General features: G+C 42.0%; 1 protein-coding gene and 1 long non-coding RNA gene across 3 annotated transcripts in view; both read right to left on the minus strand.

Annotated features, from left to right (window-relative positions):
• Positions 1–12806, minus strand: part of BARX2 (BARX homeobox 2) — an 84257-nt gene extending 71451 nt beyond the window's left edge. Inside the window, exon 1 of one of the 2 annotated variants that reach the window (XM_077112451.1) lies at positions 12019–12806. In XM_077112451.1, coding sequence (XP_076968566.1) covers positions 12019–12205 — 187 coding nt within the window. In that variant the 5' untranslated portion in view covers positions 12206–12806. Of the gene's footprint in view, positions 1–2582; positions 3570–12018 lie in introns of those variants that run through there. The other variant, XM_077112452.1, reaches the window with a different exon arrangement.
• A 3617-nt stretch (positions 12807–16423) lies between these two features.
• On the minus strand, positions 16424–23508 carry LOC143643160 (uncharacterized). The gene is made up of 3 exons (XR_013156162.1): positions 23303–23508; positions 21747–21813; positions 16424–16751 (listed from the first exon to the last, which is right to left on the minus strand). It is a non-coding gene; the product is annotated as an uncharacterized LOC143643160 (long non-coding RNA).
• Positions 23509–24502: the final 994 nt, after the last annotated feature.

Here is a 24502-nt window from a genome sequence, read left to right on the forward strand (position 1 = left end):
GAAATCAGACATCTGGTTGGGAAATTCTGCCACTTTGCTAACACAGTTCTGGAGATACTTTCAACAGCAATGATGAAACATTTCCTAGGGGTAAATAACCCTGAACAACTCTTGTAAAAAAAAATGAAGTCACAAAGTACATATTGTGATTCTGTTGTGTTAACCCGTGTGCGCCACTCATTTATGAATTTACAAAATTCTGAATTCACATTACAAAACCGAAAGGTGGGGGAGGATGAAACATACTTTTTCATGAAGACTTGAACTCAAACTCACAGACCACCCAAGTTGAAAGAGGCCATAAAAGACAGCTAAGTGTAATGACATAACCCAGAAAAATATCCAGGAGCAAAGTGGCTTTTAAAGGATATTTAATTTTTGTTGAGTTTAATTCACCAGTAACCGTGATCTTTCCCTAAAGGGTTGTGCTTCAGTAAACCAAGATGAGGCTATTATTATAAGATAATTATCGTTCATAGAAGCTATCAATTACTGAGCACCTTTGTGCCAGGAAATAGACTAAGAGCTTTAGATACATTATCTCCTTTTATCTTCTTTAACCTGAACGACTAACCCTATAAACTGGTTATAAGTATCTTCACTTTACAAATGAGGAAATCAAGAGTCAGAGAAGCTAAGTGACTTGCCTAAGGTCACACAGACAATAAACTGCAGGCAAACCCAGAACCATCTCACCCCAAATCCTTACACTATGATCACTCCACATACCTGACTCATGAACTACAAATTCTATCAATCTCTTCTTTTAGCTCTTGTCTGGTTTATAATAAAGAGAAACCTTTTTTAAAAAATAATGATCCCCAGGACGCCCAACCTAACAAGACTAAGGTGAAAATATTTGTTTCTCATTATTTTGTTAAGTGATATGAAAAAAATCCGCCAGACATTTTTTTTCACTGAATTTAATAATCGGTATCTCATGAAAAGTACTTCAAGTCTTAAACTTTCGAGGCATCTAGTTGACATTTAGTTGTTAAGCATTTCCTCTCTCATTCACAATAAAAAGTAAATTTAAAAAATTTTAGGGGGTACAAGGGTAGTTCAGTGGTAAAATTCTCGCCTGCCATGTGGGAGACTCGGGTTTCGGGTTTGTTTCCCGGTCCATGCACAAACAAATATTCAACAAATGCTGCCGCAATAACGAGATACCCACATGGAAAAATAATGTGACCCCACCATACAGTAAGCAAAAAAAAAATTTTTAAGCATGGGAAATCCACTCCTAACTCCCCTGAAAAAATCACTTTAATTCAGAGAAACAGGGATACAAAGTGCCAAAAAGAACGTCAGTAAATGTTGAGCAGCCAAGGGCACTGACACCCAGAGGCAGCAAGATACCCAAAGTTACATAGCAGCAAAGCTGGAGGCCAGGTGGCCAATCCCCCATCTTGCCTGCTTTCCCCAAAACCCAAAACCCGCACGGTCTCCTGAAGCCCTCTGGAATCACTCAGAAGCCCAAATCTTCACAGGGTTTCAGTGAAAGGCTGCCTGTGACAGTACGTGAGATATTTATAAAATACGTGTGATGAGTTAACAAGTTCAAAATAAATTCCTACAGAGCTGACACATTAACTGGACCTTGCTTTACGTAAATAGTATGGAACCGGATGAGTTCTCATTTAGATAATTTCAAATAATTATAGCTAATGTGGAACTTCACATTTAAAGAAACAGACTTGAGTTTCCGACCTCAACTCTGCCACTTACCCATTACGTGACCTTTTTGCCATTATCTTAACCAACCTGAGTTGCACTTTCCACTCCTGGAAAAAAAAAATGGTAACGATAACTATTCATACAAATTCCATTCAGTTTAAACGTGTTAATGCTTACAAGCACTTAGCACAGAGCCTGGCAGGCGGTTACCATTTATTATCATTGCTGTTTCTATTTTGCAGCTCCCTAAAAAAAAAAAAAAGAAGAAACACATTCTGCTTACGCAGCTAATTGTTCTGCCAAAGCCTCAACCTGCCAGTAGACAAACAAAAAACGAGCATGCCAATAGGGTGTTCCTTTATGCGGTGCTGTAAACTAAGGATTGAAGACATGCTTCCAAGATACACAACTGTCTAATGTGCTAAGAACATAAGAGGTTACCATGGCATACAGGGATAATAACATCATTAACAGAACACTAAAAAAAAAAAAAAGAAAAAAAAACTTCTCTTGGGACGATTACCAATTACTTAATACAATTTCTAGCCATGAAAAAGAAAGGTCTTACATAGGAACTTTACTAGCATATCTTACTATCTTGCTCCCTCAGTGAAATCTGCTAAAAGTTACTTTAAATATCCTAAATCCTGACTTTCCTTCTTTTCCCAAGTAGTTCCAAATCCAGTCACAACGTCTTTCCTGGCAACATTCCCCTCATCCGTAGTTCGTCCATTTTATAAGGAATAAGAATTCACTGACGAGGGCCCAGGAAGTCGACAAAGTAAGACCTACAAGTGATAAAGTTTCTTAATCTATCCCAGCCGTGGTGGACAACTCTAAAACCAACATAAAATGCAGAAGCACTTCCTCCGGCAACCCACGAAAGCCTGTTCCCCACGACAAACCGGAAAAATCCATGATCCTCTCATTCCCGTCCACCTCGGTCACACTCCCAGAAATGTGGTCCTCGATGCCCGGTGACGGCTGCTGCACAGCCGAGCACGGGGAACGTACAGTGACACTGGCTAGCTGTTGCCTTGGTAGGGCCCCAGTGAGCTTTTTACTCATTTCTTTGCTCATGTATTTATTTAGGTAGAAAGGGATGGTCTAGAGAACAGAAATGCTTCTGCAAACTCTTGACTCCAACTCTTGACTTTACAAGATGCTCCCTCCAGACTAAGGAGCATTTCCATCCCCAAAGGACAAAGCTCCCAAAATGTCTTTTTTTTTTCCTTTTTTGCCAAAGGGTTTTAAGGCAATATTTCTAAACTGGAACTATTTTGCAGGGAAGAGAAAAATGTCTTGCTGTTAAGAAAGGCTGAATAAAGTGTCTGCTCCACCAGATGCACTGTGGAGTCACGTGGTCTGTATTAACTTCCTCAGCAACAAGGAAGATGTTTATGACAGGTTTCAGCATCTCTCTATAGAATTAACAACACAGTTCTCATCCCTTCCTAACAAGCCTTGTACTCATGTTTAACAAAGTTTTTACATCAAATCATGGTTTACAGACTCTAAAAAAGAACTCAACCAGCTTATTTGGCAACATTCTTCTTCCCTGCTAAGAAGCTAAATTTTAACATTCTTAGATTCTCTGGTATTCGCTTATAGCTTTCCTACACAGTTTCATCAGGTTCAAGTGTCAGTACCAATAGACCATCGGTCAATCAAAAGTCAACAATGAAAAAAAAAAGAACATCAATAGTGAGTCTCAAGTGTCTTGATGCAGTAGTCAGAAGGAAAAACCTAAAATTGTGGAACTGCAACCCATACCAAACTCTGAAATCTGTTCCATAACTACTTGTTGCGGTGTGCTTTGAAATTTATTGCTTTTTTTGTATATATGCTATTTTTCACAATAAAAAAAATTGAAAGTCAACGGTAGTATATTGCCATATGAGCAAATACACACAAAAACAAGGTACAATCAAAGGCAGTTTATTGTGATATTAAACCTCTTAAGGGGGGGGCATCTGACACCTCTTGCTTACATGATTACTGAAGAGAAAATAGTACCGTCCTAGCACCCAGCTCAGAGACTGATCACTCGCACACCAAGGCATTAGTTGAGAAACAGTGGCTATCTTAATGATAAATAAAGGCCTCTCCCCCAACCAGCCAAGGGAGGAAAACGAGCTCTAAAAGGCAAATTCAGAACCCACAGGGGGTGATGAGTGTGAATTGTACACGTGTCCAGTTATAAAGTGTTCCTACTTCCCCACTGTGAGAGCACATATAATGAGCTCTGTATTTAAACAGCTTCTGTGTCGGGAGAGAGAGAAGCTATTTAAGAAAACCATCAAAAGTCCCGCCAGATTAAGTTTCATACTTCTGCAAAGTCTCTTGTACTATCATTTTCCAATGTTTATACTATGAAAAATTACCAGCATACAGAAAAGGACAAAAGTAATGGACTGGACTTGTGTATACCCATGACGAAGTTCTGTCAACTCTTAATGTTCAGCTGTATTTGCATTGGGCCTCTTTTTAAAATAAATAATTACAGCAGAAGATCAAATCCTGTGGGTAAGCTCTCCCCATTTCCAAGCCCCTGCCTCCTCCATGGGGAACTGAATTAAGTGTTTCTCTTTCCCATGCATGATTTTTTGTTTTTAATACATGTCTATGAATCCATAAGCAATGATATACCATTAGTTTGCATGTTTTCAACCATTTTTAAAATAGTATCAGACTATAGGTGTCGATGTTTTTCCTCAACACTGTGTTTCTAAAATGTATCCGTATTTACAGAAGTAGATCTACTTCATTCACTTTCATCATTGCATAGAACGTTATTGCATGAATCTAACATGTACTCGTTTATTCTTTCTCCTTCTGAAGGAGATGATTTTCAATTTTCCACTATCATATACAACATGTCCTTTTGCACACATACGATGATTTCTCAAGGCACTCACGCAGAAGGAGAAGTGCTAGGTTGCAGGGCACGAGTGCATCTGCAACTTCACCAGCTATTGCCAAATTGCCCTCCAAAGTAATCGGACCAAACAATACTCCCAACATCAGCGTGTGAGAATGTCTGTTGCTCCATATCCTTGTGATTGATTGCTATTGTCAAATTCTGCCTCAATCTGATGGGCATGAAATCGTATCTCATTTTAATTGCATTTCCCTGATTAGCAGGAAAAAATATATAATTTTCATTCTATGAATTGCCTAGTCATAGTCATTATACATTTTTCACTTGTCTTTTTCTTATGGCTTTATAAGAGATATTTATATATTCTGTGACTTTTGGAAAGTTACTTCTCACTTCCCCATTTGTAATGTGGAGATACAAATAGCTACCTTTTAGGGATCTTTTGGGGCTGATCATAAAGCACATGGTCCCATGTCTATTTCAGTGTAGGCATTACAAAAAGAGTCACTATTACTATTTTTGTTATGAATCCAAATAAGAAGGTTCAGGAAATAAAGTAATCCTACAGATCTCAGAAGCAGGAGTCTCAGCCATTCTCCTTACCCAGGACACTTTCCCAAGATGAAAGGCACATTATCAATACTCCATTGTTTTCGCATAACCATTAGGGGAAGGTGCAAAGCTGATCCCCCTAGATATTGCTTAAACTAAACATCTATGTTATACTTCCTTCAATCCACAAACGATTGTGAAATGAGCATTATTCTGAGTATCAACAATGGCAAAATCACAGAGTGATTCTGAAAGAACTCAGAGAAAGATAGGCAGTGCAGGTTGGGGGGGGCGATCATACCTGTTATGATCAGGTATTTCCTGGGAGAGAAACACAGCCATGGCTTCATGAAATCCTGCCTGGCCCCAACCTATTCCATTTCCCCACATCGTAAGTGATCCTTGAATTTTAAAAAGTGTAGGCACAATCAAATCATTTATCAAACACACTAAATTTGTGTTTTTTTTTAAAATAACCAAAAGTGCACGGGCATCACCCAAAAGGCAGCCAATCCGATTCAGTAAACACTGTGAAAATATTTATCTATCCCTAATATACAGAAGAACCTGTCCCTAAGGACACGTTGGTAAGCCAGAGGAACAATAGAGTAGAACTATCACAGAAAGCTTCTCTGCTTGGAATCCTCATATTCTGTAATCCAGTGTTAAGAAACTCCCAGACTGGCTTCCTATTCACTCATGTCTCTGCCATTCCCCGGAGCTGGGCTGTGTTCATCAATATGAGCTCTGCCAGTGAAGCCAGAAAACATACATAGTTGGCTTCTCTTGGTGACTGGCACAGTCCCTTTCCAGAGATACCTGTACATCACCTATTGTTCAGAATTATCTCCCACCGGGGATTCAGTTTCATCTGGCACTGAGGAAACCTGAGCCTTTCCATAGAGATTACAGAAAGAGTCCCTCTATCCTATCTTCTTCAGGGTAATCATTTGTAAGATTCATCTCCAGCCCAAATATAATTAGCCAATCTTCTGATAGCTATCTAGGTGCATGGCTCTCTTCCTTATGTACATGCCAAGTTTCCACTTTAAAGAAGTTAAATTGCCATATTAAAAAGCTCTGGTACTGGTGAGTAATTAGGCACAGTAATGGAAAATTAACTGTGTTTTTATTTAGAGCATTTATTTTAACAAGACATTTCTTTTTCTAACTGTTATTAGCCAGCTATAAAAATAAATTAAATCCTGAGGGTTTGCAAAGGTTTTCTGGTTTATTTAAGAAAAAAAAAAAAGCACCTCTTTTCCTGGAAGCACAGTATTTATTTTATTAATATAAGACACCACCAGTGGACACCACCAGGATTGTAAAAGGTCCTATCTGAACTGCATTAAGAAAAAATTTCAGCTCTATCCTGGTTAGGAATTCGTCTACAGGCTGAGCCACAGAACTCGAAAACTTCCTGTCCACTGACTTCAAGGCACCCACAAAAGTTCACAGACTTAATCCAAGTAAGTGAGCCTCCGATCATTTGCACTCCCTACCTTTTCAATTCTGTCTTTCTCCTCCTTAACCTCAAAACAAAGTGAAAATAACATCTAAAAACACTTCTGATTCCACATTTGTTCAAATCTCCAGAGTGAAGGAAAACACTGGGCAGGGCCTAAAAGTCCGGTCTCTCCCCTTAAGGAATCTGCAAAGCTTCAGAACTTTGGGCATATACTGGCCCATGGACAGAAAGGAAAATTTCAGAAGCCATTCAGAGGGACACAGTGCCCCGGAGCTGAATTTGAGTGGCTTCAAGGGTTTCAAAGAAACCTATGCTTTTCCTTCTTTCCCTATTCTCTTTTTTTCCTTTTAATCTTTCTTTACAATTTTGAACAACCTTTTGCAATCCTTGCGGCTTTTCACACAGATTCCTGGGATTAGGTTAAACCTAACCATCTTTTCACTGGGACTCTTGGGATACATTAAAAGTAACAACTCTTTACTGTCTACACTTGTGCCACAAATTCAGTCTTCAATCCAGAAATGCTACACCGCCAGCATACCTAGAGGAAATTGACCTCGTGAAATAATTATTATATATACAATTTCATTCGAGTTGTTCTGAACGAGGCAAATAGACAAGTTTGTTGATGGTAACACCCTTCAGGTAGATTTCAAAGAGAAAATTCCACATGGTGACCAAAAGTATTAAAACGTCATAATGTTTCCCTATGCCAGTTCCAAACTGTCCTTCATTCACTCTAGAGAAAAGAGAGAAGGACATAGCAATGGTTCCGTAAGTAGGTTAGAGAAATTTTTTAAACAGTCCAACTGCTAGTCAAGACTTAGGATAGACTAAAAATAGTGGGCTCTCTGACAGTGCCATCACCAAGCAAATATAGATATTTGTTGAAATAAATTAATGATACTAAAGATTATAGAAATCTGGAGAGGCATTTCAACTTGTGAGCTAAATCGCTAATCATTTTCCTAGTTGCTACTGGAAAAAGCAGAGCCAGAAAAGAAACTGCCAACAAACTAGTTAAAACTTACTGCAAAGGAACCCCTCAGTGCCTCTAGTTAAGAAAGGAGTTCCAGAGTTGAAGGAGTAACCAGGCTTCATTACCTGAGCATCCTACAAGAGCTCAGCTACAGCTATATTCTGACTCTGTCAGACTATATCCTGTGCACCCCTCGGTTATTCACCCTTGGGATGGGAACAGGACAAGCAGTTGTGAATAACTGCTAATAAAAGTCAATTTGCCTCTGGCAGAAACAGAATTGCTTGTTAATAATGATCATTTTCCCAGACCCCTGTTTACACTTCCCATTAACATTCCAGTGCCCAGCTCTCAGGTTCACAAAATTTCATGGGTTTGGGTCTCCAACTAAACGACTGAGAATCACTGGAACCAACTCCATGAAGCTGCAGCGGCCTCCGGACCTCTCAGGAAAGCCATCCCTCTTTCACTGGGATGACACCCAATCTTTGAGTTCAAACTGCCTCCAAGGACACCACCCCCAAAGAATTTGTTTCTCTTGGACCCACCAGAGGATAAACTGTTCTCAATGCCACCTCCTAAGATAAACCCTTTCCAAATCTCTCCCTTTTAATTGGCTGGTTGACTGTCCCCTGGGTGTGACTACACGGGTTTATCCCGGGTGTATAACTAAGTTGAAGAGTCCTCCCGATTCCTGAGTACCCTAACACAAGGGGCGGCAGAGTACAGAGAGGATGAAACTAGGCTTAAACACTGATGTGTCCTGGCACTTGTAAAAAGGAATCTTCTATTTGATCCCTTCCAGCTCTGTAACTCAACAGACTTCTCTACATACTGATGGAACTGAAGGATCTCCCGGAGCTCACCAAGAGAGCCAATATAACCTCTCTGCTAGGGAAGGGGAAAGGAATGAGACAGACTGTAGGTTTAATTGGAATAACCGTGGCTTATAAAATGCCCAAATATATCTATACTCAGACTCTCCTACCCCTTCTTGCCGTTCCCCAAATGTGCATATGCAGACCTAGGGTGATTCTAAGTTATAAGCATGAATGTAATAGACATCATAGATTTGCTCTCATCCTCAGCAGAGTAAATTGTCACAGCCCCATTCATGTGAAGCAAGTTGCCCATTCCTCCTTGAATTTAGAAACTCTAAAGACCCAACTGAAAGGGAGGTCCTTCCAAAATTAACCTCATCAGTGGGGAAAAAGGCAGGCTTTCTTGACGGAATCTTCCAAAAAGAAACATTAATCACAAGCAGGAACATAAAACAGTGCACTCCAAACTTAAATAGCATTTATGATACCATAAATTATATCTTCTGGCGTTTATGAGTATACATATATGACAGTGTATTTCCATTCCGAATGAGGATTACTGTATCACATTAAAAAAAAAAAGAACGTGATATACATTAACTTAATTCTAAACATATTCCACACCTCACCAATGAACTGAATAACAAGTCTTTTTTTTTCAAATGGAGGCTTTCATCGAGTTTAGACTTTTTAAAATTCTATTTTAAATTTAATGTTAAGCTTTCATTTAGTTTGGCTTAGAAGGAAAGGGTTCCATTTCTCCATGTCTTTTATGAGAGTTAGGAGATCTTTTGGGTAATGTAAAGAAACTTAGAAACAGCTTTCTAGGACTAAAAATACTGCATTTATAGTGATCAAAAGCCTGTTAAACTAAACAATTTTTTTAAGGTGACTATTCCATCAAGGTTAGTGTATCTAATAATAAATTACTGTCGGGAGATTATCTGCCTGATGGAAAAATGTTTCAATTTCTCAACGTACTTGAATATATACTCTTCTGCCTGAGGATATTCGACACCATAAATTGGCATTTAGATTACTACCTCTAAACAAAATGGACTATTTGCTTATGTAGAGGTTGTTTTTTTTTTTTTAATGCTGTATCTATCTCTTTACTCTTGTACATACTTATTGAATGCAGTGGTGACTTTTTTAATATTGAGGAAACACTTGTATCTTAGTTTCTTTATTTTACCTGACAAAATTCACTTCTCTTACATTATTTAAACTTTAAATCAGCAAACCAAAGAGTGAGACAGTTCAATGAGTTTAAATCCAATTCATGTCTTTCACTTGGTTTGAACTTTTTTTGCACCAAAATTACTAAATATTCATTACTGATTTTAAAATAACATTAAAATTAATTTTAAAAATTGAGTTCATCCAATCTAAGATTTTTTATTCCAAACATAACTGAAACTAACAAAAATGCTTTGGAAGTATTCTATTTGCAGAACCCTTAAGAAAACGCTAAAGGATCTCCACGATCTAATTCATATAATGTTTTAGCTGTAACCATAAACCCACGGAAGGCTTATGATCTGAAAGTATGGACTATTGTAGCCAGTTTTTATGGGTTTATAATACAACTGGAAAATCCTGGTCTCTGAATTTTAAATCCCAACTACAGCAAAATGAAGACACATTTTTCAAAAGAACAATCTAAAGAAACAAAGCATTAAGATGGGGGGGGGGGGGGAAACGTGCTAACCAGCACCCTTTCCCACAAACCATCGAAGAACTCTGGAGCAAAACTTCAGCCCACAATCCATATGCAATTCATTTTTAGCACTCATAAAACTACATGTGAATCATTTTCTTTTCCTCTGATTTATTTCCCACACAAGGTCAATAAAACATAGGATTTAGACCACCTTGACTGATGACTAGATCGCTATTTTTCCAGGGATATTCGTTACTCTTTTTTCTGACATATTTTCTTCTATGTTCCAATTCTGTGATGGCATTACGCCAGGAAAAGCTGCCTTCAGGTCAATGCATGGTACAAAGTCACTGAAAATTTTGCCAGTACTAAGCTAGACATCGATACTTACGAAAAATTGCTCTGTTTGATGCTAGGCGTCTCACTATATGCAGTGTCTTAGCAGAGTGCACTGAGATTTGTGTTTGAAGAGGACCCTCTCTTCTCCTTCAAGGGGATCTGAGTTAGTGGAACAAATGCTTGCTTGTATTCAAAACAAGACTGAGCACACCTCCCCAAGCCAATTACTACAGACTATTTACAGACTATTCATCCAAGGACCCACAGGCTTCGGATACACAAAGGTAAAAATATCAATATCAAAGATATCTACCTTGTTCAATAAATTTGTAAATTTAATATTACAAGGCTTATTACGGGATATCAGGCCTAGTTCCACCTTATAGGCAAAATTTATTTTCAAAAGGTGTAAATGAATACAGTATTAATTTCCTACATAAATGCGTGTTTAAAAAACCTTCACTGTATATATGTATTACATATTTACTGATTGCCCTACAGAAACCATCAACGAAACCAGTGTAAATATACAGGATTCCAAGCAAGATGCACTAGCAGATTTGGGCCTGAATATTCTGACAGTGTCTTTCAAACAGATTGCTGGACTTATACTTTTTCAATATAAGCAAAATTGTATTAATTTCTATCATATTACCCATGCAACAATCCTAATCTCATGGGTTCTTCTGATTCGGAAAGAATCAATTTTTACCTTTACTTTAAAACACAGTGAATACCTTTATTGATATAAACATCTTCAACATTTCTTTCCCCTGTATTTAAGTTTCTTTACCCTAAGTCCTTATAATGCCAAAGCACTTGGAAATGTAGACCTTCTCTGCCTGCTGAGCCACAGCGGCCGGTCCCGCACTCAACGTTTTTAAAATGCCTTTTGGATTTGTTTTCTACACAAGCCCATCACTTTTTCAATGTTTATTAAGTTTTCATCTTTCCTATAGGTCTTGTGGAGAGGGGAAACCAGATCTAAGGAATGTTTTCTATCGCTATCACTGTTGTTTTTAATCACTTAAAAGGGAAAGAATCTAGTGCCGCAATTCTACCCACTCCTTATTAACTACTTGTTCAAAGGGAGATCATTTAAAGTCAGGGTTGGTGAATTCGGGATTTTGTTGAGAACCTCAGGATACTGAACTACTTGTAAAATTCCCAGGGAAGATGGGAGGGGGGTGGACAAATTAACTCAAGGTGAGAAGCAAGGCCATCAAGCTCAAGTTGAAACCAACAATACCACTTCCTGAAACAGTGACTGCGGCGCTGAACCAGTTTCAGGATTAGAACTTTGTGACTGAAAAACCATGGCGGTGGAGGCAGAAGGGAAAGGTCCCCTCGGAACGGGACCGCCAGGCGTTGCCCGAAGCGCCAACTCCCGGACGCGTGTTGCGTTCAATCTACTCCCAGCCGGTGCGACAGCTTCCCTAGCTCTTCACGGCCGGGTGCCTGGTGCCTTTGGAATGCCCACGGCTGGCGAGTCTTTCCCTTGCAGGGGCGCAGGGCAAGAGCCCACCACTCCCACCCCGGCCGTTTCCTCTGGCCCGCGTTCAGAGGGCAGAGACGGTATAATGACACGCACCGGTACGAAAGCCATCGCGTTCCCCAGGTCCCCTGAGGGAGGCTTACCGGTGCAAGAATGCAGGGGTTTGGGGCGCACGACCAGAGACGGGCAGACGGAGTAGAGGGAAAGTTTTTCGAAGTAGTCGCAGGTCTCCTTGGAGAGGATCTCATCGATCATGAAAGTCTTGTAGCGCCGCCTGGCTGCTTTGAGCTGGCCGGGCGAGCTAAGCCTCAGCTCGGCGTGGCAGTGCATGGTGACCCTGCGAGCGCCTGAGGCAGAGCACTCGGCGAGGGCCCTGCCGGGGGTCGCGAGGGCGGGCGGGCGCGCCAGCCCGGGTTCAGCCCGCTCCTCGCAGCGCGGGTGGAGGCGCGGGCTCCCGAGACGCGCGAGGAGGGAGCCGTGCACCGGGTGCGCCCGCCGCGTCTACACCCACCCGCAGGGAAGCATCTTCTCCCGAGCCTTTTGGGGACGGTGCAGCTGTCAATCAGTGCGCGCTTCCTGCAGGACCCGGCGCGGCCGTCCGCGGCCGGGTGCGGAGCGCGGGGAAGGCCAGCGGCCGAGGGGCGTTCGCCCTACCAAGCCCAGCGGCGGAGCCGGGCGCGTAGCCTGCGCGCGTCGAGTCCGCCGGTGCAGCTCTCCCCTCCGCCTCGCGGAGTCTCGCGCGTCTCGGCCTGTCTCTCTATTTTAAGACACTCGCCTTGGCGCTCCTCCCCTCCCCCTCCTGGGATCGGCTCCAGGTGTGCGTTCGGGGGTGCGCGCGCCCAGGGGGTGCGCGCGGGACGAGCGGAGCGCGCCGCCCCGATCCCGGCTGCTCCCTGAGGGCCGCGCCCCTTCGTGCACTCTTGCTCGCCACCTCTCCCCAACCGCCCGCACCGCAGCCCACAGTTTGGCGGCCGGTCTGGTCCTGGGCTATACTGAAAAGAAGGCGAGGCCTCGCGAGGGTTCCCCAATCTGCGGGCTTCGGAGTCGGCGCCCACTGGCGCGCACCTTTCTCCTTCCAGCCTGGGCACCCCCGCCCGCGGATAGCTACCGAAGGACCCGAGTCGCCCTCAGCTCTCCCAGCAGCCCCCGAAGTCCGCTTCGAGCGGGTGGGCGTTTGCGCCCAGCGCCAAACTGGGTTGCCCGGCGCAGAGACTCTTTAAACAGAAATGGCCTTTACCCCATCAATAAATTGCCACCAAAAAATAAAAGCAAAATAAACTAGTGTAAGCATGTATTCCTTTTATTTTTAAGCTCTATTTATAAAACTTTGTTCCTCGCTTGAAAGTACGGGGCGCACTCGAGGGCAGCCGGTCCCGCGTTCGCGGCCGCGTCCAGCGCCTGGCACCCCTGGCCCTGAGTCTTTCTGTTCTCGGGGCCCTCGCGCCAACGCCGGAGGTCGGGAGCCGGAAGACACGTGCTTACTGAGTGCGTTGCTAGATTTCCCCTGGGCTACTTCGTCCGAGGCTGTCCCAATCTATAGCTGCAAGAAGCTCTGTTTAACAGAAATGATTTGAGTGAGGGGGACCGGAGCGATTCGGAGCTGGTGGTCCCCCTCCCAGCCTATGTCCCCGGGACGACTCCCTCTGCCTCCGCCCGGTAGCGGGCAGGGATGTCGCTGGTACTACACCACCCGGGTGCGCTCCCTTTCCCCGCCGTTTTCTGGCTCCGAACTGGGGCATGCAGCGCCAGGAGGAAAAGGCTCGGTGGAAAGGCTTGAGCACTTGGAGCGCGGGAGGTTCTTCTCTGGGACCCCCAGGCTGGCAGCGATCCCCTCGCGGGGGTCCGAGATCCGAGTAGGGAGCGAGAGGTCGTGTGCCGGGGGGACAGTGGTTAAACTAACAGGAAGGGAGTGCACCTGGTGAACTGATCATTGGGCGCTTTGAGAAAAAGCGACACTAACAGACCGAGTCACAGTCCATTAATTAGCCTGCCCCACAACGCGTCTTTTTTAGGATTGTTGTTGATTTCCCTTCTGGAAAAGTTCGCCCGAGGACCTGGGGGAATGGCGGCCGAGTGCCGAGAGATAGCCGCGCGTCCAGCCGGGGAACCCGGGAACGCCACGCTGGGCAGCGGGTGCAGAGACTAGGTGCGCACCCCATCCAGCCGCTTTGCCGCCGAGTGCCGCCGCCGAGCGCTTAAGGCCACGGCCGGTGCAGGGTGTAGGGGCGCGCGGTGCGCTCCGGGGAACAGCCCTGCGCCGGGAATTATTTGCCTGCGAAAAGCGCGCAGCTGCCGGGAGGTGCTCAGAAGGTATTTGGCGGGGTCCTTGGCTGCGGTGCGTCCCACCCGCAGCGCGGACTGAGTCGGGCCCCAAGCGCTCTGGTCCCTGTACGGGAGCGGACAGTCCCAGCAATAACCCAGGCCATGTAAAGGCTGGGGCCAGAAAAGTCAGTTAGCGTTTGTGCTTTGCGTCCCGCGGGGCAGTGCGCTCCCCGTCTGGCGTGCGCCCGGGGTGGTTCCTCTGAGCCCTGTCTGCATTGCCTACTTTTTCTCACCCTCTTCTCTCCTCTTCTTGACTCATTTCCCCCTCTTGGGCTGTTCCCTTTCCTTCCCCTACCCCTAATTGCTTTCCTTTTTTCCCTCCCGTTTCCCACTTTGTCCCCTGCACTTTGGCCTACTCGCCTTGCCCATTCTTTTGCCTCTTTTCTCCTCCTTTCTCTTGTCCCCACATTCCATCCTTATTTCCTTTTTTTTTTTTTTCTTCCCTTCTCCTCTCCTTGCCCCTTCTCTTTTCTCTCCTTCTTCCTCTCCGCGAACCAGGGTCCGACACCGCGTTCCTGTGACCCGCGTGGTAGCGCCGAGCAGTTCACCAGCCCCAACAGCCCCCAAGCCCGGGCGGGATTTCCTCTCTGTCCCCGGCCCCTCACTCTTCCCGCTGCTACCCGCCTGCAGTCAGAAAATGAGCCCCGACTGCCACCACCCCCAAGCTGGCTTCTTTAGTAATTTGAAATCTGAGGTGTTTTAAATCGCTACAGAAACCAACCATCCCTACTCGGCTCTTTGGCTTTTCCATCTCTTATATTTTCTACTCCAGAGGCAAGAAGGGGTCTGAGGGCACAAGTCCCCTCGTGTGGTGGATAGAGACGTTCTGGATGGAGTGTGAAGTCTGCACTCGCTGCCGCTTATAAATGCGAACAGGCGTCTTAACATAAGCTGAGCTTCGGTTTTTTCGTTTGGAAATGGTAATCATAATACCTATTTCACGAGGTTGGCCTTTCGTAATCCACGCCTTTACACAAGCTGTTTCCTTTAATTGGAATGCCCTCTGCACCCCACCTCCTCCCTTCTTCTCTGCCTGAAAAACAAGTTCAAGACCCGTCTCAAATGTCACCTCCTCTTATGAAGCCTTTGCCCACTTCCCAAGGCAGTCTATGGCCACTCCTACCTGGAGTGCGTTTTTGTACTGCTTTCTTCTGCACGCTTATTTCCCACACGGGAGGATGAGCTCCTGGTGGCCTTATATCCTGGTGCAACTTACATCACCAGTACCAGCGGAACACCTGGCACATAGTAGGTACTCAGTACATGTGTAGTGAACAGATTATTGAGTGATTAAAAGCTAGAGTGATTAAATTACAGAATGTGTTTGAAAAACCTGAGCACTTAGTGAAGCCTCGAATCTTAATTAGCTTGTCTTTAAATCAGCCTCTCCCTCTCTCCTTCCCCAGTGTAGACATATAGCAGTCACAGCTAATCTGATGCTGGTCTTTCCCCCATCTCCCTCTTTTCACTTCCTCCTCTCCTGCTCTCAGGCTGTAGTGGGCTTCTACAATAGGAAGCACACCCCAGCTGTCAATCACAAAGTGGGGCTTTCCTCAAGAATAATCAGGGGTTTTGTTTCCAACATTAATGAGTGGCTGCAACAGCAAACATCTGCCAAGGAGACTCAAATCTTTTCCAGCTGCCAAAGACCCACAGACACTTCCCAGGCTCCTGCGACTGTACCCAGGCAGTGACTGCCCCTGCACACCCCAGGAGGGACACATGGAGAGAACCAAACCCGCCTGCGCTGAGCTACACTTAGGCATGACAGGGGCTAAAAATCCCCCAACCCCATCCAGGAGGGTTCTGGGAATCAGCCCCCACATCCGGCACTTGGTTTCCGGTGGATAGAGCTTAGCCAGACAGTAGGGGACAAGGATACCTTTGCAAAGTTATGGCTGGTGGCTCAGACAACTACAAACCATTTCCGTTTCAGCTCACTCTCCATATCCCACTCCATGAGAACTCTCGGAATATAAAAGATAGTTTTAAAAAAACCCTAAGGTGACAGTTAAATTGCATCTAGGCTCTAACCCTAGATGGATACCGCTTGATTTTCCATTTAAGTATCCTTTTATAATCTTGAACTATGTGTCAATGTAGGTATTCAGAAGCAGCCAGGATTTAAGTCTTATAAATACACTAATTCATTTCCCAACCATCTTTTCTCCAAAGGTTCAAAGGGGTGGGGGAGGAACGAAAGCACGTTTTACATTCTGGTAAAGGGTATTTAATACCTTGTATTTCAGTCTCTGCGTTTTGAAATAGTTTCAGACTATTTTGAAAGCAAAATAGGGAAAGCCTTGTAAGTTAATATCCCCCTGGGCCCCTGGGCCATGCCAAAACTGCTGTCTGTGGAGTCCAGCACAGCGTTCGTGCATTTCAGTGAGGGTACAAGGAGGCTAGATTATTTTAAATGATGATATTAATTTACAAAATCTGCTCTCATACAGTGTAAATTGTCTTCTCAAGAGAGGGCACAACTGCAATCCACTTGACAAATGGGCTTGGAAAGGTCCAAATAGATCCTTCTATTCTTTCTCAAAACATCCTCCTGGGGAAAAGTTTAAACAGGAAAAAAATAATAATAAATAAGGCAACGACTGCATCTACAGAACAATGAATACCTACATAAAGAGCAAAAATGCAGTAAATCACACAGACATTTCCACATTTTTAGAAGCTTGGTGCACAAGATTAAAATGATTTACTTTGCTACTTCTCTCTGTTTTTTTAACTGAAATATCCTGACATCACACAGCCACATTTCTGCCAATAGTCTGTGTGCCTCGATTCTCCCAACTGATAAAGCCACGGGAAAATTTAATCTCTCCTGACTATATCATAATGTTGTGAAAATACAAATAGAAGTTTGGAGCATTACTTATTCTTTTTTCTCCATATAGTAACCGTTCAGGAACAAGAAAGCTGCAAGAGAGAAGAAACAAGAGAGAACCAGCATTTTTAAGTATGGGTAGGAGCAGAACCCTGTGCTCCAGGCTGAGTGGAAAGAACTTTTGAATCAGACAAACTTAAGTTCCATTCCCAGCTCAATCACTTGGTGATTTCCCCAACTTTGGTTCTCAACTGTAACACGTGGAGACAACGAGCAAATTCAGGGGTTTGCTGGAGCATTCCATGGGAGATTGTGTACAAGAGGCTAAGTCATTAAATGCCAACCTCTCCCACCATCTTCACTTTTGGGGTCAATCAATTTGTTGCCGAAATCCATCCTAAAATAAAATTGCATTTTGAACATCAGAGCCTCTGCTGTCCCATAGGTGTTGGGATTAACATTTGCTTGATGTTTAAAATCCAAGATCCACCCAGACATAAAGAGTTGGAGGAGCAAGAGAAGGAGCATGGAACTATCGTTAACTCAAGGAAATGGCCCTGGACACAAGAGTCCCTAAGTGCTACTTGACATCTGGCATCTACAGCCACTGTCGGCACATCTGCAGGTGTCAATCACTCTAAAGAGCACTTCACAAGACACTGGTTCTCATATTTTTCAATCTGCAAAAAAAAAGCCATTATCCCGCACCCCTGGGTGATATCGCATCCAAATCATGTCAGAAAACATTTGTATTCCGTCCCTTGCCTCCAACAGGCCTCAGTTAGGTCTAGGGTGAGTTCTGTGTAGGCTTCCCTAGCAGAGAGCAAGTCAGCAACTCAGTGAGGCAGGATTTCAAAGCAAACAAGAAGCATCACCTGTTATAAATGACAAGCTGGCTCCTGTGACAGCCAGGGAAGAGAAAGACTTGTGGAGCCAGTCTGCCTCTTAGCCCGTGAAGGAAAAACAAAACCCACAGAGAGCTTTGGGTGATTAAAGAAATTCACTGGCATGATTGTTCTTACGCTTACAGAACAATATTTACCCAAAACACTGGATGCTGATCACGGAATCTAATGGTGTTTTCTCTCTAGGTCCTTAAGAAAGAGGAAGTTTGTACAAACTTCTGAACACAGGCACTAATCACCTGCTTAGGTCTATGTGCAGAGGATGCACGTGTGTGTATGTATGTGCATGGGTATATGCACGTATGTGCATTCGTGTATGTATGTGCACGTGCGTATTATTCACATTTGTGTGCATATGTATTTTCATGTATGTGCCATATGTGTATGTGTATGCATGCATGCATGCATGTATGTGTGTGTATGTGCCCACACTCTGTAAACTATATTTTTCTGGAGGGATAAAGAGAGGAGTTGGAAAAGGAGGTGGTGGGGGGAGACACTTGAAATTTGTTTATTAAACAAATTCAAGACGTGTACTGAATTAGGTGGGAAAAAAGAAAATGGGGCTGAATGAATGATCCAGTTCAAAGTTTCACACTTCTGGTATGTTTCTGTCCTATACTCAGGTTTGCGGATTTTCACATATGAATAGAAATGCAGACCGTCCCCTTTTCTAAGAAATAGAGCAGGATTCGAAATATTTCCTATAAGAGTGCTAGGCCTCTAAGAGAAAGCTGATCTCTGTTAACTACTTGTTCTGAATACTTTTATCATCAATAGAAATTAACACATAGCAAATGTGCTCATTGCAAACTGGAGAACAAAAATAATGTGGAAAATTCTTATATCAAACATTCTTATCTAAATCACTCAAAATTTTAAGATAAATGTGAAAGTACGTTTTCTAGGTAATTTTAGTCAAGTGGAATTTTGCTTAAATGTTTTAATGTGGGGATTGTTACCAGAAAAATACTTCACAAACAATTTTTACAGCTCTCTAATGTCATAGTTTTCCCTTCCTTACTTTCATAAATTACTTTCAGATCTAAATATTCTGTGCATTACAAAGTAAATGAATGAGACAGTGCCAATTTCTTTGCATTTCAATTATGCCAGAAGCCTGCCCTTTTAAATGGGATTTGAAATCATTAGAGAACAGAGAGTCCGCGATTCCATTGCCAGTTCACATCCTGATACGTGTACTTAAGTCAATTACTGAGTCTCTTAAATTATGTGTACATGAGATGCCAAAACATCTGGTCATTTCAGTCAGTTCATAGAAGATTCTACCAAGTCAGGAAAAAAAAGTGTTCAAATTAGTCACTTGTATACATAGAACATTGGATTGTTTTCTCAGGGTAAAGAGGGAGTGGAGACAGTTCAAAAGGTTTTGATTTTCTCTTTTGAAAATGGAATACAGTCCACAGTTCCTAAAGGAGGTAGTGAGTTTTGTCAACTGATGTTTGGGATGTGTCTAGTGCAAATATAATGGGTTTGAGGATGACTTCTCCACATCTGCTTTTGAATTACCCGTTCTCAGGTTCAGAAACACACCAGAATTAAGCTGTACTGGTGTTCGGATAATGTTGAAAAGTAAAAGGAGCAGTAGCAGATACAGCAGAATATGGATCGTTTCCCTGGTACCCGTAGCATTCCCCTATGCAGGCATGTCCTCACTTTAAAGTAATTCAACACATGATTTGAAATACTAAATATAGATGAATTCACACCTTTTCACTGACGCTTCTATTGCACAAAATGCTATCCTATCTAAAATCAGGATAGCAGTTCTTTTTTGGAGTGTGCGTCTCTTATATGATTTCTTCAGTGGATTTTTGGAATTTCAAACCATTATTTTTATGGTCTGCAGAGCAGCAGCCCCAAAGAGAGACAACTGCTCAGAGAAGGGAGGGAGGGAGTCCGAGTCCCAGCCCAACATTCCACTCCCATTACCCCATTTTTCCCTCTCATTAACATACTCGCTGGTAGACTAAAAACCCTCTCCTCTAAAATGCTCTATAAAATAATTTGATTCAGAAATTCGTGTTTGAATGCAGGCTCTCACTTGGATAAACGCACTGAAAGAGGAAAAGATTTTCATATTAACTTGGAGCAACATTATGAAGTACGGATAACCTATCCATGTCTAATTTTATATGGTTTTCTCTTCTGCTCATAGATTCAAAGTTCAAAAAAAAAAAAGCCACAGACAATTAGAAACAATTATTGTCATAATAAAATACTATAAACTTTATATTAAGGTCTGAGGTGATTCACCCTCCTACTGAATGTTCTGGAAAACAAGATCTCTCAAAGTGATGTCTGTGGATAACTTGTTAAATATCTATAGCTTAATTGTTAACAGGGTAATTGTTAATGAATTAGTCAAGAGAAGGCTCTTGTGTCTTTATAGAAGAGAAAATAGCTCTTTGTTTAAAGGAAGAAGAGATTAAAAGAAACCCAATGTTATAGGCATTTTAAAATAGGAAAGATTTTAAAATAGGAAAGAAAACAGAGTTTTATTTAGAACCTGAGTACCGGGAGAATCTTGCCTTATGAAAATTCAGAAATTACACCTAAGAGCTCAAGCAGGTTAATGAATAAAAATCTGGGCCCCAGTAAAGGAATGGTGTTCCCATAACTAAGAGGGTTTGAATTTTAACACGGTTAGTAGTTGATCGGATCAAAACTTCTTAGAGAATTAGGCACTAGGTAAGGTAAAGGGGAAGATCAAATGGAGTACAGGGTTGTAGGGCGAGGGGGCATCAAAGTTGGCTCCTTGTGGACAGATCTGGAATTTGTTTTCACTCTGTAAGGACTAACTATGCAGATATGCATTCATTTATCCAGTATAATTTTAGGAAAGTAGGTTTACAGCCCAGAAAACAATGGCTTTGAGAAGAGAAAAGGAGCAAGGCTTGAGAGATCAGAAAGACAGAGAGAAACAGAGAGAGAAAGGCAGACACAGAGAAAAAAAAAGACTGAGAGAGACAAAGACACAGTGACAGAGAGACACAGAGAAAGACAATGAGATAGAGACAGAGAAAGTCTCATTAAATAGACTATGTTTAATGAGACTTAATATGAGGTTCTTAAGAACCTCAAAAAGATTAACATGCATGAAGAAGTGTTCAACCTCAAATTAAAATTTTAAAATACACACACACCCACATGCACACACTCAGGCTAAATAGCCTACAAGTGGGCTGATGACAAACTAAGAAGTAATTTACAAAGCAGTATTTTGGAGCACAGAGAGTCCCACACAAAAGAACCTAAATTAGTCACACACTGCTTGTGGGAATGCAGACTGGTATGATATTTCTGGAAGGCAGTTTGGCATTGTGTCTCAAACACAAAATCAATCCAACCACCAAGTCTAGGAATTTACACCAAGGCTGTGGTTCTCAACCATAACTGCATACATAAAAATCCCATAGTTGAGCTTGTTTTAAAAATTTCTAATTCCTGGGTCTCTTCCCCAGAGATTTTGTATTTTGAATTAAGCACCCCACCCCCACTTGATTTTGCTACTCTTAACAGGGCACTCAAGAGGTCATCGTAAAAGCAGGAAAAAGGGTGGGTCACGGTGGCTCAGTGGCAGAGTTCTCATCTGCTGTGCAGGAGACTCAGGTTCGATTCCCAGTGACTTCCCATGCAAAAAAAAAAAAAAAAAACTGGGAAAAGCTCTAGGCAGGAAGAAACACATTAAGTATAAGTTTCCTTAAAATTGCAGGAAATTCAAAATTCTTTCATTTAGCCTCTCTGGACCTCAGTTTTTCTCATCTTTACAATAAAAAGCACTTACCTCATAGAACTGTTGTGAGATTAAATAATGGTGCCGGGCACAGTGACATCAAAGTTAGTTGTTACAACTGCAATATGGAGTGGGAAAAAAAAGCAAGGTAAAGAATAAAATGTATGATAGAGTTCAATTTTAAAACACTGTTTATTTACATGTAAATGTTTGCATACAGAGATATTCTGAAGCATGTTCTTCATAGTGGAACTTTGTAGGACTTACTTTAAAAGGATTTTTTTTGCAGATATTATTGAGATATATTCACTTATATACTCCATCCAATGTATACAATCAGTATTTCACAGTTTCATCTCTTAGTTCTACAATCATCACCACACTCATTTTTAGGCCATTTTCATTGTTTCAAAAAGAATCAGATAGATACAAAAAAAGAAAACCCAAAATAGCCCATATCACTTATCCACCCCACCCCCTCATTATTGACCCCTAGTATTGGGGTGGTGCTCCAGTGACTGTTGATGAAAGAATTTTAAGATATTACTGTTAACTATAGTTCACATTTTGCAATAGGTGTTTTCCCCCACATACCACTCTATTTATTAACTCTTTGTACCAGTGTCGTACATTTGTAGTAGTTCATGCAAGAACTTAGCTAAATTTGTAGTGTTAATCTGTGACATACATGACTCTAAAAAACCCCTTTCAACCAAATTCACTTACAGTACACCACTATTCCTTATATCCCCAATAACAAGCTATCCTCACCCCATATCTATTTCCAAAGATTTTAAGTTCAATCTCCTTAACAATTCTGTACATATTAAGCAACTGCTCTCCCTTCCCTAGCTTCTATCTATCCCTAGGTACCCTATATTCTGCATTTTAAGGTTCTGAGTTTAAATATTCTAGTTAGTTCACAGTAGTGAAATCATACAATATCTGTGAAGGACTTACTTTCGAAGACAGTACTTACCTTAAAATTGACATTTATGTTTTTCTAAAAATGTTATAATATTTAAATATTGTTAACATGTTCTCAAAAATGTTATATTTAAATTCTAAAATACAAAATGCACTTCAATAATCTCTCACATTTGCCTTACACTTCCATTTACAGGACATTTTCACATACATTATTTTATATAAGCCTCATACAGTTCTATGAAGGAGAAAAGACATTTCTTATTCCTATTTTACCGATGAGGAGACAGCGTAAGTGGTCTAGTTGCAGTCTCACACATATAGAACTACAAGTTGGAGATCCCATCTCAAATCCAGGTTTTTGAAGTCCAAATTCAACATCCCTTCTACTGGGCAGTGTTTTCTCCCTGATCCCAGCTATGTATTTCAGAAGAAATGGGATTGCAGTTTTACGAATTTCTATTCTTCATTCATCCTCCCATTTTCAAATATATAATATATAATATACATATATTTAAAAGTCAACAAACTTGAGATAAATTAAACATTAAGATGGCTGATATGAAAATATATTAAAATTAGGAAATATCAAAGTGAGTTCTCCGGCAGAAACCTTAAGTATGTCTTGTGTCAAGGAGCCTGAGTTGCTAGTTCATCCTCTAAAAATAGGGTCTCATCACCTGTTGGAAGCCACCACGTTTTAGGAGCAAAGGAATTGATTTCATAATTATTCATTCGGGTTGCTCTGAGTTCTCACAAGTTTCTCATCTACTGGCAACCAAGCCCCAGCGTGTGCGTAAACTTTACAGACCAGCAGATTTCGCTTTGACGGTGCCTGAAACAGGGAAGGAATCGAAGGCAACCGTTTCAAAGCGTGACCACTACTGCCCTCTCGTGGAAGACAAAGAAGTCCGGCTTCTACGCTGTGGAATCATGGCTCCCTCTATTGGCAGAAAAGATGTTGTCGCAGACCAGCCTCAGTAAGCGTTCAGGAGCGGCCATCTCAGAACTTTATCTCCCCCTAAGCCTTCGGTGGATCTTCAGCTCGGGTATTTAAATGCCTCTGCCGCCTGCTCACCAGTTCTTCTCTTTTCTGCTCTGGGAGCTCCTTGAGTGCTAGTTGTTACTCTTCTCTAAAATAGTGGTGGAGTTCAAGGGGCGCTCCTTAGGTTTGACAGGGAAGACTGTCAGCTGATCCTAATTCCCACTATCAAGGATTTAAATTCTCCATCTCAAATGATTTTATATAACTAAACTCGACCTGTATCTAAAAACAGCATTTAACAAGGCAGGGTAAATGAAAGCATCTTATAATGCAGTAGAAAGTCTAAAGCATCAGCTGCAAGATCTAGGGTCCTGCTTTGGCACCCCAGTTTAAGAGAAAATACAGCTCAATTCCAACAGGAGGATTGTGGACCTCACTGGTAAGGAAAGGGCCCACTTTCCTAAGTTAGCTGGTTTCAGAGCTCTAATTGCTTTATGGTGGAAAATTTCTAATATGTCCATCAATATGTACGTACATTGACGTTTTAATTAATTCCAGCATGTGCTGGTCTACTTCATACTATATTTTAATATATCCAGCAGTTATGGAGTGCCCTGAATTTATAGATGACATCTGATCTCCCTTAATTAGTAAGACTCCTTGACAAAAGGGTGTTGGAAGTCTGTCTGGAAAAAGAAAATGTCAGAGGTAAAATGTTAGTAAAAAATGAACACGATACAAAAAGAAACAGAAAGAACTCAATTTTTCCTACCATGACAGAAAGCCCTGTCCCTATAAATGGCAAATTCAAAACTGCAAGTGCCTTTGCTATTTCCCTGTAAAAAAAAAAATACTATTTCTTTATCTCTTTTCCTGCCGTGAAACATCCAGAGCC

Source organism: Tamandua tetradactyla, chromosome 8, assembly GCF_023851605.1.
Source record: "Tamandua tetradactyla isolate mTamTet1 chromosome 8, mTamTet1.pri, whole genome shotgun sequence".
Taxonomy (NCBI): Eukaryota; Metazoa; Chordata; class Mammalia; order Pilosa; family Myrmecophagidae; genus Tamandua; species Tamandua tetradactyla.